General features: G+C 54.0%; 1 protein-coding gene across 1 annotated transcript; it reads right to left on the bottom strand.

Annotated features, from left to right (window-relative positions):
• Positions 1-2089: 2089 nt before the first annotated feature.
• LOC123771334 (uncharacterized) lies at positions 2090-2680 on the bottom strand. Its single transcript, XM_045763838.2, has one exon. The coding sequence runs from the start codon at positions 2678-2680 to the stop codon at positions 2090-2092; it is 591 nt and encodes a 196-aa protein (XP_045619794.2).
• Between the last annotated feature and the right edge of the window lie 11301 nt (positions 2681-13981).

The following is a 13981-nucleotide window of genomic DNA, read 5'->3' as shown; positions in this document are numbered from 1 at the left end:
TGATGAGGTCATCACCTGTGATGACCTGCTGTAGTCATGCTAACGAGGCCTTGAGCATGTTACTACTTCTCGTTAACAGTCATGCTAACGAGGCCTTGAGCATGTTACTACTTCTCGTTAGCAATCATGCTAACGAGGCCTTGAGCATGTTACTACTTCTCGTTAACAGTCATGCTAACGAGGCCTTGAGTATGTCACTACCTCTCGTTAGCAGTCATGCTAACGAGGCCCCTGACTTAACTTTTAGGTAACAAAGATGTTCTTGACAACTCCTGAGTGTAAACATGGTCTAACCACTTGGTTTAACCGGCAGCTGTTACGTCCGGGTCATTAGTCACTAATTATCCACAGTTATATTGGCTCCTCCACTCCTGGGAGGTCATTAAGACATTATAGTGATCCTTGGAGGAACATTGTTGTTCATCTGTTCATCTGGGGGTCTCGTAGCCTGGTGGATAGCGCGCAGGACTCGTAATTCTGTGGCGCGGGTTCGATTCCCGCACGAGGCAGAAACAGATGGGCAAAGTTTCTTTCACCCTGAATGCCCCTGTTACCTAGCAGTAAATATGTACCTGGGTGTTAGTCAGCTGTCACGGGCTGCTTCCTGGGGGTGAAGGCCTGGTCGAGGACCGGGCCGCGGGGACACTAAAGCCCCGAAATCATCTCAAGATAACCTCAAGATAGATCTCCGGTTGATGGCTTCCCAACCATGTCGAAGGAAACCGGTTCTCCAGAAGCCCTAACGTTTATGTTATTGCCCAATTTGCAGGCCCAATGGTCCGCCATTAAATTGCCCAATGGTTGTGTAATGGTTGTATAATGGTTGTATAATAGTTGCACAAAAGTTGTACAAAGGTTGTGGAAAGGTTGTTCAAAAGTTGTACAATGGTTGTATGAAGGTTGCACAAAGGTTGTATAAAGGTTGCACAAAGGTTGTATAAAGGTTGTGTAAAGGTTGTACAATGGTTGTATGAAGGTTGTGCAAAGGTTATTCAAAAGTTGTACAATGGTTGTATAAAGGTTGTGTAAAGGTTGTTCAAAAGTTGTACAATGGTTGTATGAAGGTTGTATAAAGGTTATTCAAAAGTTGTACAATGGTTGTATAAAGGTTGTGTAAAGGTTGTTCAAAAGTTGTACAATGGTTGTATGAAGGTTGTATGAAAGTTGCACAAAGGTTGTGTAAAGGTTGTTCAAACGTTGTACAGTGGTTGTATGAAGGTAGTATGAAGGTTGTATAAAGGTTAAAACAGCCGTCTAAGCAACGTTATTCTCTGGGTAATCAAAGGCTCCAGGAATGTTGATAGTCTTGAAAATAAAATATATTCTTAAAAGTGTTTTTGTTGTTAGTAATTTGGTATTATGTTAAATTTAGACTTTATGTGTGCTGTATATGTGTCATTTGCTTAATTGAGGACACGTGTAAGTTGGTCTATAATGTATCATTAGTTGAGTAACATGTGTCTTGGTCTCTATAATGACATCATTATTACCGTCCATGACCCGTCCACCAGCAATGCCTCGACAATGACAGGTGTAGACAGGTGAGAATCAATCCCGTCTCTACTGTACAGAACACGGTTCTAAAAGTTGATTTTCTAATCTTAGAAAAACAATTTAACATCACGACAGTGGCAGAAGTTGTCACAAAGGCCCAGACCTGATCGTTTAGACCTGATCGTTTAGACCTGATCGTTTAGACCTGATCGTTTAGACCTGATCGTTTAGACCTGATCGAATCCTTTATATATATTTAATATTCTTTACGGAAAGCTTTATATCGAAATATATTAACTTTATATCTTACTGAGTTCTCTTATCACACTGGAAGACGCCAGTCGACGCCACACTATAGAGGCGTCCGGCGTCGACCTAACGCCGAATCAAGCAGCAAGATCGTAACCTAATTACGAGCTCGTAACAGCCCCTCTGAAACCCGCGGCCAGTTGGGCATGGGCATGATGCCCACCACATATCCACACCAAGACCCGCCAACTATCCATCAATCACACTGGCGCCCGAAGATCCAACTGGAAAAATGAAAATCTCTCTCCGAGCCCTGTGATCCCGGGCGGTAAGTGCGTCAAGACGTCTAATCAATCTGGTTCGTTGGAGATGGACAGCTGGCGGCGGTGTAGAGTCCAGCTGGTTGGAGATGGACAGCTGGCGGCGGTGTGGAGTCCAGCTGGTTGGAGATGGACAGCTGGCGGCGGTGTGGAGTCCAGCTGGTTGGAGATGGACAGCTGGCGGCGGTGTGGAGTCCAGCTGGTTGGAGATGGACAGCTGGCGGCGGTGTGGAGTCCAGCTGGTTGGAGATGGACAGCTGGCGGCGGTGTGGAGTCCAGCTGGTTGGAGATGGACAGCTGGCGGCGGTGTAGAGTCCAGCTGGTTGGAGATGGACAGCTGGCGGCGGTGTGGAGTCCAGCTGGTTGGAGATGGACAGCTGGCGGCGGTGTGGAGGCCAGCTGGTTGGAGATGGACAGCTGGCGGCGGTGTGGAGGCCAGCTGGTTGGAGATGGACACCTGGCGGCGGTGTGGAGTCCAGCTGGTTGGAGATGGACAGCTGGCGGCGGTGTGGAGTCCAGCTGGTTGGAGATGGACACCTGGCGGCGGTGTGGAGTCCAGCTGGTTGGAGATGGGCAGCTGGCGGCGGTGTGGAGTCCAGCTGGTTGGAGATGGACATCTGGCGGCGGTGTAGAGTCCAGCTGGTTGGAGATGGACAGCTGGCGGCGGTGTGGAGTCCAGCTGGTCAAAATACTTCTCAAATTGTCCGTCCAGCAGTCTGCCTGCAGGCAGAACAGGTGTCAAGACCCGGGCAAGCCGTCAAGGCTGAACCAGGAGTGCCTCTGATTGGCTCCTATCTTCTAATTACCCCCACTTCATCCCCCATTAATAACGAAAATCATCGCTATATGAACCAATTCTCACATTCCACGATAGCCACTAAAATCAGTATTAAATTTACCGATGATAACAGGATTAACACCGATTCTAGTTGAGCACAATTAATCGTGCTCAAGTAACACCTTCGTAGCGAAGTGTCTGAGAAGCTTGCACAGTGACGGCCAGAGGGTCAACGCCTCGCAAGGCCGACATTCCTTGAGAACATGACATACAGATGGACGAGCGAAGGTGACCAGCTGTGGACACCAAGCCAGCTGCGTCAGCCTCTATTTATAGTTCCTTGCCGGATCTTGACTTTTTATATAGAGTAATAGAGCCGAAACTCTGGACTCTATAAAGCCGTATTAGAGTCACAGATGTTGACTCTATGAGCAGGATTAGAGTCGCACGTTTGGGCTACTTGAAGCAGTAATAGAACTGCACTTCTGGACTCTATAAAGAAGTAACAGAGTCGAAGTTCGGGACTCTATAAAACAGTAATTAAGCCCCCCCCCCTCTCCCCCCACATTCTATAAAGCAGTTGTGTTTTATATATGATTATTTTCTACCACAGAGGTGGCCGGACATTTACAATGCTAACCAACATATTTACATTTTCTTCTGTCCTCCATGGACAGGGTGAGAGATGTGTTAAACACATCAGCAGTAATAGAGCAGAAGTTATGGACTCTAAACGGTAGTAACAATAGAGCAGCAATAGGGTGAAAGAAACTCATATGTTTCCGCCTCCACCGGGGATCGAACCCGAAACCTCAGGATTACGAATCCCGAGTGCTGTCCACTCAGCCGTCAGGCCCCCCCCCCCCCTGTGGTTGGCTGGTGTTATTATGCCGCCGAAGATCTGGACTTAGAGCGTTGTAATAGAGCCGAAGCCCTAGTCTCTATATAGAACAAATTATATCAAAATGTCTGGACTCTATGAAGCAGAAATAGAGCTACAGCTCTTTGATCTATAAACCAGTCAAAGAATCACAACTGAAGCATTGACAAATCAGTATTAAAGAGTCCAAACTCTGGACTCTTTTAAAGCATTAAGAAAGCATAAGGTCTGGACTCTATAGACCAGAAATAGAGCCGAGGCTCTACAGAGCAGCTGGAGGATCAAGCCAAGACCAAGAATTAGCTGGGAGCTTCAGAGTGTGAGTTGATAACATTGATGAGTTATGATAACAGCCGCTAATACCAGGGTGTTCGGGCGGCCCCTGGTGATGCCCCATCACCCGGGTGTTGCCCCTGATGTGGGCAGATACTGCTGCGACCCCTAGTGTATCCCCCTGATGTGGACAGATACTGCTGCGACCCCTCGTGTATCCCCCTGATGTGGGCAGATACTGCTACGACCCCTCGTGTATCCCCCTGATGTGGGCAGATACTGCTGCGACCCCTCGTGTATCCCCCTGATGTGGGCAGATACTGCTGCGACCCCCTAGTGTATCCCCCTGATGTGGGCAGATACTGCTGCGACCCCTAGTGTATCCCCCTGATGTGGGCAGATACTGCTGCGACCCCTAGTGTATCCCCCTGATGTGGGCAGATACTGCTGCGACCCCTAGTGTATCCCCCTGATGTGGGCAGATACTGCTGCGACCCCTAGTGTATCCCCCTGATGTGGGCAGATACTGCTGCGACCCCTAGTGTATCCCCCTGATGTGGGCAGATACTGCTGCGACCCCTAGTGTATCCCCCTGATGTGGGCAGATACTGCTGCGACCCCTAGTGTATCCCCCTGATGTGGGCAGATACTGCTGCGACCCCTAGTGTATCCCCCTGATGTGGGCAGATACTGCTGCGACCCCTAGTGTATCCCCCTGATGTGGGCAGATACTGCTGCGACCCCTAGTGTATCCCCCTGATGTGGGCAGATACTGCTGCGACGACCCCTAGTGTATCCCCCTGATGTGGGCAGATACTGCTGCGACCCCTAGTGTATCCCCCTGATGTGGGCAGATACTGCTGCGACCCCTAGTGTATCCCCCTGATGTGGGCAGATACTGCTGCGACCCCTAGTGTATCCCCCTGATGTGGGCAGATACTGCTGCGACCCCTAGTGTATCCCCCTGATGTGGGCAGATACTGCTGCGACGACCCCTAGTGTATCCCCCTGATGTGGGCAGATACTGCTGCGACGACCCCTAGTGTATCCCCCTGATGTGGGCAGATACTGCTGCGACCCCTAGTGTATCCCCCTGATGTGGGCAGATACTGCTGCGACCCCTAGTGTATCCCCCTGATGTGGGCAGACACTGCTGCGACCCCTAGTGTATGCCCCTGATGTGGGCAGATACTGCTGCGACCCCTAGTGTATCCCCCTGATGTGGGCAGATACTGCTGCGACCCCTAGTGTATCCCCCTGATGTGGGCAGATACTGCTGCGACCCCTAGTGTATCCCCCTGATGTGGGCAGATACTGCTGCGACCCCTAGTGTATCCCCCTGATGTGGGCAAATACTGCTGCGACCCCTAGTGTATCCCCCTGATGTGGGCAGATACTGCTGCGACCCCCAGTGTATCCCCCTGATGTGGGCAGATACTGCTGCGACCCCTAGTGTATCCCCCTGATGTGGGCAGATACTGCTGCGACCCCTAGTGTATCCCCCTGATGTGGGCAGATACTGCTGCGACCCCTAGTGTATCCCCCTGATGTGGGCAGATGCTGCTGCGACCCCTAGTGTATCCCCCTGATGTGGGCAGATACTGCTGCGACCCCTAGTGTATCCCCCTGATGTGGGCAGATACTGCTGCGACCCCCTAGTGTATCCCCCTGATGTGGGCAGATACTGCTGCGACCCCTAGTGTATCCCCCTGATGTGGGCAGATACTGCTGCGACCCCTAGTGTATCCACCTGATGTGGGCAGATACTGCTGCGACCCCTAGTGTATCCCCCTGATGTGGGCAGATACTGCTGCGACCCCTAGTGTATCCCCCTGATGTGGGCAGATACTGCTGCGACCCTTAGTGTATCCCCCTGATGTGGGCAGATACTGCTGCGACCCCTAGTGTATCCCCCTGATGTGGGCAGATACTGCTGCGACGACCCCTAGTGTATCCCCCTGATGTGGGCAGATACTGCTGCGACCCTTAGTGTATCCCCCTGATGTGGGCAGATACTGCTGCGACCCCTAGTGTATCCCCCTGATGTGGGCAGATACTGCTGCGACGACCCCTAGTGTATCCCCCTGATGTGGGCAGATACTGCTGCGACCCCTAGTGTATCCCCCTGATGTGGGCAGATACTGCTGCGACCCTTAGTGTATCCCCCTGATGTGGGCAGATACTGCTGCGACCCCTAGTGTATCCCCCTGATGTGGGCAGATACTGCTGCGACCCCTAGTGTATCCCCCTGATGTGGGCAGATACTGCTGCGACCCCCAGTGTATCCCCCTGATGTGGGCAGATACTGCTGCGACCCCTAGTGTATCCCCTGATGTGGGCAGATACTGCTGCGACCCCTAGTGTATCCCCCTGATGTGGGCAGATACTGCTGCGACCCCTAGTGTATCCCCCTGATGTGGGCAGATACTGCTGCGACCCCTAGTGTATCCCCCTGATGTGGACAGATACTGCTGCGACCCCTAGTGTATCCCCCTGATGTGGGCAGATACTGCTGCGACCCCCTAGTGTATCCCCCTGATGTGGGCAGATACTGCTGCGACCCCTAGTGTATCCCCCTGATGTGGGCAGATACTGCTGCGACCCCTCGTATATCCCCCTGATGTGGGCAGATCAGTGTCAGTGCACAACCGTTCCTGTTGGGACGTGAGGGAGCAGGGGTCAGCAACACGAGCCTCACTACACAAGGGAGCGGGAGGACGGAGATGTCAACGCCACCGTACGTAGTGATCCCAGCGAGCGATTCACTACGGCGTCTCGTATAGTATCGTAGCGCTCTACGGTGGTGCGTATCGCAGCGCTCTACGGTGGTGCGTGTCGTAGCGCTCTACGGTGACGCGTGTCGTAGCATTCTACGGTGACGCGTGTCGTAGCGCTCTACGGTGATGCGTGTCGCAGCGCTCTACGGTGATGCGTGTCGTAGTGCTCTACGGTGATGCGTGTCGTAGCACTCTACGATGATGCGTGTCGTAGCGCTCTACGATGATGCGTATCGTAGCGCTCTACGGTGATACGTATCGCAGCGCTCTACGATGATGCGTGTCGTAGCGCTCTACGGTGATACGTATCGCAGCGCTCTACGATGATGCGTATCGTAGCGCTCTACGGTGATACGTATCGCAGCGCTCTACGATGATACGTATCGCAGCGCCCTACGATGATACGTATCGCAGCGCTCTACGATGATACGTATCGCAGCGCCCTACGATGATACGTATCGCAGCGCTCTACAATGATACGTATCGCAGCGCCCTACGATGATACGTATCGCAGCGCTACGATACGAGCTTCACAGCGATCGTCTTAGCGGTGACCCAGAGGCGAAGGCGCATAATTTCCACCTTCTTGTAGAAGCTATATTTATCCAACTGTGATTGATTGATGAAGATTAAGCCACCGAAGAGGTGGCACGGGCATGAATAGCCCGTAAGTGGTGGCCCTTTTGAGCCATTACCAGTATCAATAGATGATACTGGAGATCTGTGGAGGCGCAACTGCACCCTGCGTGACGGGAGATGTCTCCTGTGTATATATCCAGCTGTGCTTGTACAAGTTGCTTATATCCATCTGTGCTTGTAGCGGTGAGATACCCCAGCGACGAATCCCCAGGTTACGTGTTGTTACGACACAGTAGCCAATCACAGCTCAGCCTTCTCTGGGAGTAACACCCCCCCCCTATCCTTATCAGATAGACTATCAGCTGGTAACTAACACCGAGCGACCGTACAGAAATAAGCAGGGAAGGGTGTTACGACATAAGCTACTCCTCATCACAATCGACTTGAGAATGGTCCAGGACGGACCGAAACGTCGTCGTCCCTTCAATTTCTAGTGTGTGGTCTGGTCAACAAGCAGGGAAGACCTGGGGCGAGATTCACGAAGTTGTTACGCAAGCACTTACGAACCTGGGGCCAGATTCATGAAGTAGTTACGCAAGCATTTGCAAACCTGTACATCTTTTCTCAATCTGTGGCGGCTTTGTTTGCAATTATTAGACAGTTAATGAGCTCGGAAGCACCAGGAGGCTGTTTATAACAACAGTTGATTGGCAAGTTTTTATGCTTGTAAACTGTTTAATAAATGTAAACAAAGCCGCCAAAGATTGAGGAAAGATGTACACGTTCGTAAGTGCTTGCGTAACTGCTTCATGAATCTGGCCCCAGGTTCGTAAGTGCTTGCGTAACAACTTCATGAATCTGGCCCCAGGTTCGTAAGTGCTTGCGTAACTACTTCATGAATCTGGCCCCAGGTTCGTAAGTGCTTGCGTAACTACTTCATGAATCTGGCCCCAGGTTCGTAAGTGCTTGCGTAACTACTTTATGAATCTGGCCCCAGGTTCGTAAGTGCTTGCGTAACTGCTTCGTGAATCTGGCCCTAGGATCATAAGTGCTTGCGTAACTACTTCATGAATCTGGCCCCAGGTTCGTAAGTGCTTGCGTAACAACTTCATGAATCTGGCCCCAGGTTCGTAAGTGCTTGCGTAACTACTTCATGAATCTGGCCCCAGGTTCGTAAGTGCTTGCGTAACAACTTCATGAATCTGGCCCCAGGTTCGTAAGTGCTTGCGTAACAACTTCATGAATCTGGCCCCAGGTTCGTAAGTGCTTGCGTAACAACTTCATGAATCTGGCCCCAGGTTCGTAAGTGCTTGCGTAACAACTTCATGCATCTGGCCCCAGGTTCGTAAGTGCTTGCGTAACTACTTCATGAATCTGGCCCCAGGTACACAACGCGAGAGTAGATCACTGTCTGGGAAGAGTAGGAAAAGTAGCACTGGCCGTGTGGTTAAGTCACATATCACTAAGGAAAGGGAAGGGAACTATCAGGGGGGGGGGGGAAGCGACGACCCATCACGACTATATAGCAGTTAGAAGGGGGTGTCAGGATAAGGATTTGGGTCCCCCCTTCTTCCCCCCCCCCCCCCTCCCACTTGCACCTATTCAACCTGCCACGTCACACCCTTCAATGACCTTACTGGGCTAAGCCACACCCTCCCCAAGCCAACCTTCCCCCCCCCCTCCTAGCCCCAACATCTCCCCCCCCCACCCCACCCCATCCCCTTCTACCTCCATTGCATTCAATCCCATCTACTCCACCCCATCACCCAAAGTTCACCTCATGCTACTCCAACCCCAAACCCCATATCTCTCATAGAACCCCCCTCACCTCTCCCCCCCATCTCCCTCTCCCCCTCTTCTACCCCAAGACCTCCACCTACCCCCTGATTCCCCCCTGACTAACACAACCTTTCTTCCACCCTCAACACCCAGTTCTTGAGGGGGGGGGGAGCCGGTCGGCCGAGCGGACAGCACGCTGGCTTGTGATCCTGTGGTCCTGGGTTCGATTCCGGGCGCCGGAGAGAAACAATGGGCAGAGTTTCTTTCACCCTATGCCCCCTGTTACCTAGCAGTAAAATAGGTACCTGGGTGTTAGTCAGCTGTCAAGGGCTGCTTCCTGGGGGTGGAGGCCTGGTCGAGGACCGGGCCGCGGGGACACTAAAGCCCCGAAATCATCTTAAGTTAACCTCAAGATGATAACCCATGATACTTCTCCCCTTATCCCCCCCCACTATCCTTCTTCCCCCCCAACCTCTCAACCTCTATCCGACTCCCGCTATCACTCAACCTCTCAACCTCCTTATGCTTCTCAGACCCTCACTAATTTTCAGACCCATTCTGCCCTGGCCAACCCCCCCCCCCCCCCTCCCTTTGATGCCCAGACCCCACTCGCCCCCCAGACATCCCCCAGACTCCCAGAAAAAGGGGGAACTCTTTCACCAGAGTTTCCGTGAAGAGTCTCAACGTTTGGTACGCCAATGCTGATGGGGTATCTAATAAAGCAGAAGAGATAAAAGGAAGAGTTGGTGAGGCAGATCCTGACATAGTTGCAATTGTGGAAACTAAAATAAATGACATGATCTCAGATGCAATCTTTCCTGAAGGGTACCAGGTGATACGAAAAGAGAGGACACAGAGACAGGGAGGGGGAGTAGCACTCCTAATAAAGCAGAAATGGAAGTTTGAAGACCTGGGAAATCGGGTTACCAATGAGTGCACAAGCTTCATACATGGAACTCTGACAGTAGATGGGAGGAAGATTGTGATCCTGGTAATCTACAATCCCCCACCAAACAGTAGAAGACCCAGGCAGGAGTATGATGACAACAACAAAGCATGTATAGATGAACTGCAGAAGGCAGCAACACTAGCCCACAGAATGAGAGCGAAGCTGCTGATCATGGGGGACCTAAATCATGGAGAGATAAATTGGGAATCAAGGAATCCCCATGGAGGGGACGAAACGTGGGGAGCAAAATTAGTAAATGTTATAGACAGGAATTTCCTGACACAACATGTGAAGGAAGACACAAGGGACAGAAGAGGAGATGCACCGAGCCTATTAGACCTGATTTTCACCCAGAACGTAGAAGATATCGAGAATTTAGAGCATGAAATACCTCTAGGGGCCAGTGACCATTGTGTCCTAGTCTTTGACTACATGATGGAATTCAAAATTATGACCATGGGACAAGAGATCTGGGAAAGGAGAGCTGACTACAGGAAAGGGGACTATAAGAGGATAAGGGACTATCTGGGAGAAGTGCAGTGGGAGGAGGAAATTAGAGGAAAAACAGTCCAAGATATGATGGACCTAGTCATACAGAAATGCCAGGAGGCCGAAGAAAGATTTATACCAACAGTAAAGGGGAAGGTTTGCGGATGACGCAAAGTTGATGAGAAGAGTTGTGACAGATGAGGATTGCAGGATCCTACAAGAGGACCTGAACAGGTTGCAGAGATGGTCAGAGAAATGGCTACTGGAGTTCAACACGAGCAAATGTAAAGTTATGGAAATGGGACTAGGAGATAGGAGACCAAAGGGACAGTACACAATGAAGGGGAACAGCCTACCTGTGACGACGCGTGAAAGAGACCTGGGGGTGGACGTAACACCTAATCTATCTCCTGAGGCACATATAAATAGGATAACGACAGCAGCGTACTCTACACTGGCGAAAGTTAGAACATCATTCAGAAACCTAAGTAAGGAGACATTTAGGGCGCTTTACACCGCCTATGTGAGGCCAGTCTTAGAGTATGCCGCCTCATCATGGAGTCCCCATCTGAAGAAGCATATAAGGAAACTGGAAAAGGTTCAGAGGTTTGCAATGAGACTCGTCCCAGCGTTACGAGGGATGGGATATGAAGAGCGCCTGAAGGAACTGAGCCTTACGACACTAGAAAAAAGAAGGGAGAGGGGGGATATGATAGGAACGTATAAGATACTCAGAGGGATTGACAGAGTGGACATAGACGAAATGTTCACACGGAATAGTAACAGAACGAGAGGACATGGATGGAAGCTTGAAACTCAGATGAGTCACAGAGATGTTAGGAAGTTTTCTTTTAGCGTGAGAGTAGTGGGAAAATGGAATGCACTTCAGGAACAGGTTGTGGAAGCAAATACTATTACTAATTTTAAAACCAGGTATGATAGGGAAATGGGACAGGAGTCATTGCTGTAAACAACCGATAGCTAGAAAGGCGGGATCCAAGAGTCAATGCTCGATCCTGCAAGCACAACTAGGTGAGTACACAGCAACGACAACAACAACAACAACAACAACAGCAGCGACGACAACAACAGCGACGACAACAACGACAACAACAAGAGCCACACTGTGGCCGGGCCGGCGGGAAAGGCTCGCCCGCGGGCACAAAGTTAAGACTCGTAACTGCTTTAACATTTAATTTAGAAATTCTTAAGTAGACAGCTGGTCAACAAATAGGTCTGCAGCACGCAGCGCCACACCCAGGCACCTGTGGGTGTGGAGCACGCGGCGCCACACCCAGCCACCTGTGGGTGTGGAGCACGCAGCGCCACACCCAACCACCTGTGGGTGTGGAGCACGCGGCGCCACACCCAGCCACCTGTGGGTGTGGAGCACGCAGCGCCACACCCAGCCACCTGTGGGTGTGGAGCACGCGGCGCCACACCCAGCCACCTGTGGGTCTGGAGCACGCAGCGCCACACCCAGGCACCTGTGGGCCTGGAGCACGCGGCGCCACACCCAGCCACCTGTGGGTCTGGAGCACGCAGCGCCACACCCAGGCACCTGTGGGCCTGGAGCACGCGGCGCCACACCCAGCCACCTGTGGGTGTGGAGCACGCGGCGCCACACCCAGCCACCTGTGGGTCTGGAGCACGCAGCGCCACACCCAGGCACCTGTGGGCCTGGAGCACGCGGCGCCACACCCAGCCACCTGTGGGTCTGGAGCACGCAGCGCCGCACCCAGGCACCTGTGGGCCTGGAGCACGCGGCGCCACACCCAGCCACCTGTGGGTGTGGAGCACGCGGCGCCACACCAAGCCACCTGTGGGTCTGGAGCACGCAGCGCCACACCCAGGCACCTGTGGGTCTGGAGCACGCGGCGCCACACCCAGCCACCTTTGGGTCTGGAGCACGCGGCGCCACACCCAGCACCTGTGTGTCTGGAGCACGCAGCGCCACACCCAGCACCTGTGGGTCTGGAGCATGCAGCGCCACACCCAGCACCTGTGGGTCTGGAGCACGCAGCGCCACACCCAGCACCTGTGGGTGTGGAGCATGCAGCGCCACACCCAGCCACCTGTGGGTGTGGAGCACGGGGCGCCACACCCAGCCACCTGTGGGTCTGGAGCACGGGGCGCCACACCCAGCCACCTGTGGGTCTGGAGCACGCAGCGCCACACCCAGCACCTGTGGGTCTGGAGCACGCAGCGCCACACTCAGCACCTGTGGGTCTGGAGCACGCAGCGCCACACCCAGCACCTGTGGGTCTGGAGCACGCAGCGCCACACCCAGCCACCTGTGGGTGTGGAGCACGGGGCGCCACACCCAGCCACCTGTGGGTCTGGAGCACGGGGCCCCACACCCAGCCACCTGTGGGTCTGGAGCACGCAGCGCCACACCCAGCCACCTGTGGGTGTGGAGCACGCGGCGCCACACCCAGCCACCTGTGGGTGTGGAGCACGCAGCGCCACACCCAGCCACCTGTGGGTGTGGAGCACGCAGCGCCACACCCAGGCACCTGTGGGTCTGGAGCACGCGGCGCCACACCCAGCACCTGTGGGTCTGGAGCACGCAGCGCCACACCCAGCCACCTGTGGGTCTGGAGCACGCAGCGCCACACCCAGGCACCTGTGGGTCTGGAGCACGCGGCGCCACACCCAGCACCTGTGGGTGTGGAGCACGCAGCGCCACACCCAGCCACCTGTGGGTCTGGAGCACGCAGCGCCACACCCAGGCACCAGTGGGTCTGGAGCACGCGGCGCCACACCCAGCACCTGTGGGTGTGGAGCACGCAGCGCCACACCCAGCCACCTGTGGGTCTGGAGCACGGGGCGCCACACCCAGCCACCTGTGGGTCTGGAGCACGGGGCGCCACAGCCAGCCACCTGTGGGTCTGGAGCACGCGGCGCCACACCCAGCACCTGTGTGTCTGGAGCACGCAGCGCCACACCCAGCCACCTGTGGGTCTGGAGCACGGGGCGCCACACCCAGCCACCTGTGGGTCTGGAGCACGGGGCGCCACACCCAGCCACCTGTGGGTCTGGAGCACGCGGCGCCACACCCAGCACCTGTGTGTCTGGAGCACGCAGCGCCACACCCAGCCACCTGTGGGTCTGGAGCACGGGGCGCCACACCCAGCACCTGTGGGTGTGGAGCACGCAGCGCCACACCCAGCCACCTGTGGGTCTGGAGCACGCAGCGCCACACCCAGCCACCTGTGGGTCTGGAGCACGCAGCGCCACACCCAGCCACCTGTGGGTCTGGAGCACGCAGCGCCACACCCAGGCACCTGTGGGTCTGGAGCACGCGGCGCCACACCCAGCACCTGTGGGTGTGGAGCACGCAGCGCCACACCCAGCCACCTGTGGGTCTGGAGCACGGGGCGCCACACCCAGCCACCTGTGGGTCTGGAGCAC

This window comes from Procambarus clarkii, chromosome 54, assembly GCF_040958095.1.
Source record: "Procambarus clarkii isolate CNS0578487 chromosome 54, FALCON_Pclarkii_2.0, whole genome shotgun sequence".
In the NCBI taxonomy this organism is placed as follows: Eukaryota; Metazoa; Arthropoda; class Malacostraca; order Decapoda; family Cambaridae; genus Procambarus; species Procambarus clarkii.
This window is presented reverse-complemented; position numbering and strand designations above follow the sequence as displayed.